General features: G+C 65.1%; 1 protein-coding gene across 3 annotated transcripts; it reads right to left on the bottom strand.

Annotated features, from left to right (window-relative positions):
* Window positions 1–219: 219 nt before the first annotated feature.
* On the bottom strand, window positions 220–3,000 carry HRAS (HRas proto-oncogene, GTPase). 3 transcript variants are annotated; one of them, XM_019810186.2, is made up of 6 exons: window positions 2,976–3,000; window positions 1,970–2,130; window positions 1,601–1,779; window positions 1,318–1,477; window positions 1,141–1,222; window positions 519–656 (listed from the first exon to the last, which is right to left on the bottom strand). In XM_019810186.2, the coding sequence occupies exons 2-5, from the start codon at window positions 2,078–2,080 to the stop codon at window positions 1,160–1,162; spliced, it is 513 nt and encodes a 170-aa protein (XP_019665745.1). In that variant the 5' UTR covers window positions 2,081–2,130; window positions 2,976–3,000; the 3' UTR covers window positions 519–656; window positions 1,141–1,159. The 3 variants fall into 3 exon arrangements, with proteins under 3 accessions (XP_019665744.1, XP_034500906.1, XP_019665745.1); XM_019810185.2 differs by lacking the exons at window positions 1,141–1,222; window positions 2,976–3,000 and having other exon boundaries at window positions 220–656; XM_034645015.1 differs by lacking the exons at window positions 1,970–2,130; window positions 2,976–3,000 and having other exon boundaries at window positions 220–656; window positions 1,601–1,739.
* Window positions 3,001–3,201: the final 201 nt, after the last annotated feature.

Below are 3,201 nucleotides of genomic sequence, written 5' to 3'. Positions count from 1 at the left end.
CCTGTCTGCTGTTGAAAGTTCAATAAAGCGTTTTGTTACGAGGCAAAGCCGGCCTGTTCCTTTGGCGCCCAGAGCTCTGAGCACGAAGACATCCAGAGAGAAGAGGGTGGCTCGGCCCAGGCCGCCTCACCCACCCCTGCAGGTATCCCTGCAGAGGGGCCTCCGGGCAGACAAAGCTGAGGGTCCCAGGTGCCTTCCAATCTCGGCCAGACGCCAGGATCAAGACCATCAAATAATTTACTGCGACTCAGCCTGTGGCCAAAGGGCCAGGACGGGGCTGGGAGGAGAGCGACAGCCGGGGTGCCGGGGGCCTCAGGTCACCACGGTCTGTGCAAAGCGTCCTGGGAGGTCTGCGGTCACTCTGTCCGGGGAGCCTGGGCTGGCCGGGCTCCGGTGGCGCTTCCTTCCTTCCTTCCTTCCCCTCCTCCTTCCTCCGTCGGCACCTCCTCCCAGCATCCGGCACTTCCACGCCCCGTGCCTGTGCTCCTGGGGCACAGAGGGTCTGCGGGGATGTCAGAGGGGGCCTGGAAGGGAGGTCAGGAGAGCAGGCACCTGCAGCTCAGGCAGCCCGGGCCCCCCTCGTCGGGCGGGCTCAGCTTCCGCACCTTGTGCTGCCGGATCTCTCGCACCAGCGTGTAGAAGGCGTCCTCCACGCCCTGGGAAGAAGGGGCCGGCTCAGAGTGGGACTCGGCCTGGGGGCCTGGCAGGGGAGGGGACCAAGGGACCCTAGCCTCAAGCTCAGGCAGAATCCCCACCCTTTCCCACCCTCTCCCCAACCCGACTCCCACACAGGCAGCCGGGCCCTGCTCAGCCTGCAGCCCCAGGGCTCCCCCCATCAGGCAGCTCGCTCCTCAGGAGCTCCCCCACAGGGCGGGCCCTTGGTCTGGCTCTCAGCTTGAACATCCCGTGTCCTACTCCTCTCTGACCTACCAACCTTATCCCCAACAGCCCATGAAGTGGGCAGGGCCAACAAGGGCCTACGGGGCTCTCTGGGGGCACAGGGGCCAGGGCCCCAGGGTCGCCGCTCCGGCCTGGCTCAGGGCAGCTCTCTCCAGGGACCTCTGCCTCTCCCTGGAGCTGTGTCAGCCCAGACCCTGGGCCCCGGCCTCCCTTGCTGCCCTGCCGTCCGGGGACACTTACAGCGCTAGGGGCCGCTGGGTCACGGGGGTCCCGAAGGGTCCCAGAGGGTCCCGGAGCTGGAGCCAGAGCCAGAGCGGCTGCCCTGTGTCGGGGGAGAGGGGGCCATGAGCACTGCTCCCTGGCAGGGGTGGGGTGGGGTGGGTCCCTGGCTAGCTGTGGGGTGGGGAGCCGGCTCACCTGGCGCGTCTTGGCCGACGTCTCGATGTAGGGGATGCCATAGCTGCGGGCGAGGTCCTGCGCCTGCCGGGACTCCACGGTGCGCGCAGCCAGATCACACTTGTTCCCCACCAGCACCATGGGCACGTCATCGGAGTCCTTCACTCGTTTGATCTGCTCCCTGCAAGGAAGAAGGTGGGAGCCAGTCACTGGGCTGCGGGCACGGATGCATCAAGGACCCCGTCAGAAAGACAGGATGAGAAACAGGGACAGGGAGGCCCCTGAGGGCCGGCCAGCAGCTCACCTGTACTGGTGGATGTCCTCGAAGGACTTGGTGTTATTGATGGCGAACACACACAGGAAGCCTTCCCCAGTGCGCATGTACTGGTCCCGCATGGCGCTATATTCTTCCTGGCCCGCTGTGTCCAAAATGTCCAGCAGGCACGTCTCACCATCGATAACCACTTGCTTCCGATAGGAGTCCTGCAGGAGGACAGTGCTTCAGGACCCCCCACTACCTCCCCTAGGACGGGACGATCCAACGTCAGCCCCTCCTGGGCACCTCTCCTGCCCCGCACCCAGATCCCAGGGGGAGGGGACGCCCTCCTATGGAGCATCAGAAGACAAGCCCACATCAGGATTCAGGACTGGGAACAGGAGCAGCGGCACTCACCTCGATGGTGGGGTCATACTCATCCACAAAGTGGTTCTGAATGAGCTGGATGGTCAGGGCGCTCTTCCCCACACCACCAGCGCCCACTACCACAAGCTTATATTCCGTCATCGCTCCTCAAGGGATGCAGCACGGGGCACTGTGGTGGTCTCCTGTCCCACCTGCTGAGGAAGCTGCACTCAGCCAAGGCCCAGCCCCGCAGAGCAGGCCTGTTGAGCTCCCTGGGCTGCCCCGCCCCACCCTCTGGCCCCAGACAACCAGGGAACAGGGGTAGCCGCCAGAATGGCGGCCCAGCCACCCACCTGTGGCACCTCCAGCCCAGGGGTGGTAGAGGGGCCCCCACCTCCAGCTGCACTTACAGCTGTGAGAGAGCAGGGAGCTGGCCCCCCAAACGCAGAGCTGACAGCTGAGAGCATCTCCCAACCACGCACCCAAATTAGAAGTGCTGGGTCGGCAGAAAGCCTGAACCGAAGGCCCTGCAGGCTGAGGTTACCAGTCCCCTCCCTGCAAGAACAGGTCTTGCCACAGCGGAGCGCACAGCAGCATGCCCAGGCAGGCCAGTGCCAGTCTACAACCGGCTCCGGCCCCCCCCCACCCCGAGCATGTTGTTGCTTTTGACAAGCATTTACTGAGCGCCTACTGCATGCCAGCTGCTGTTGCAGGCACAGGGTGACAAGCAGAGAAAGAAGCCCCTGCCCCCCGCTCCAAGGAAAAGACCAACACACGTTAAAATAAGGAGAAACACGCGGCATCCTGTTGCCGTATGAGCTTTGGAGAAAATAAGGCAAATAACACAGTCGGGTGCGGGGCCGGGCGGGGGGTCCCCGGTTAAGCAGACTGAGAGGCACAGACCCATGGGAGGTGCGGAGCCGGGGTACAGGTGAGAAAGAATAAAGGCCTGGACCAAGGCCTCCAGCTGAGGTGTGCCAATTTGCGAGGTTTAACGAGGGGTGCCCTTGCTCTTGTCCCCGGACAGTGGGCAGTGATTTCCTAACCCCTGACTCGCCTGCTGTGTATCGTGATGGCCGCCTGGTGCCCGAGCCCTTGGGAGCGCGCATAGAGGGGGGCCGCAGCGGACCTCGGCTTGGGGGGGTGGGGCGCGCGCTGCCCGAGAGCACTGCTGGGGCCCCAGGGAGCGCAGGGCAAGGGACGCGAAGGCACGGCGCCCCCGCCGCCGCCCGCAGCCCCCGACCGCAGCGCCATGCCAGCCCGCTCGCCCGCCCGCCCGCGGC

The sequence above is a fragment of the Ailuropoda melanoleuca genome, chromosome 16 (genome assembly GCF_002007445.2).
Source record: "Ailuropoda melanoleuca isolate Jingjing chromosome 16, ASM200744v2, whole genome shotgun sequence".
NCBI classification, from domain to species: domain Eukaryota; kingdom Metazoa; phylum Chordata; class Mammalia; order Carnivora; family Ursidae; genus Ailuropoda; species Ailuropoda melanoleuca.
Note: the sequence above shows the minus strand (reverse complement) of the source record. Positions and strands in the feature narration are given on the sequence as shown.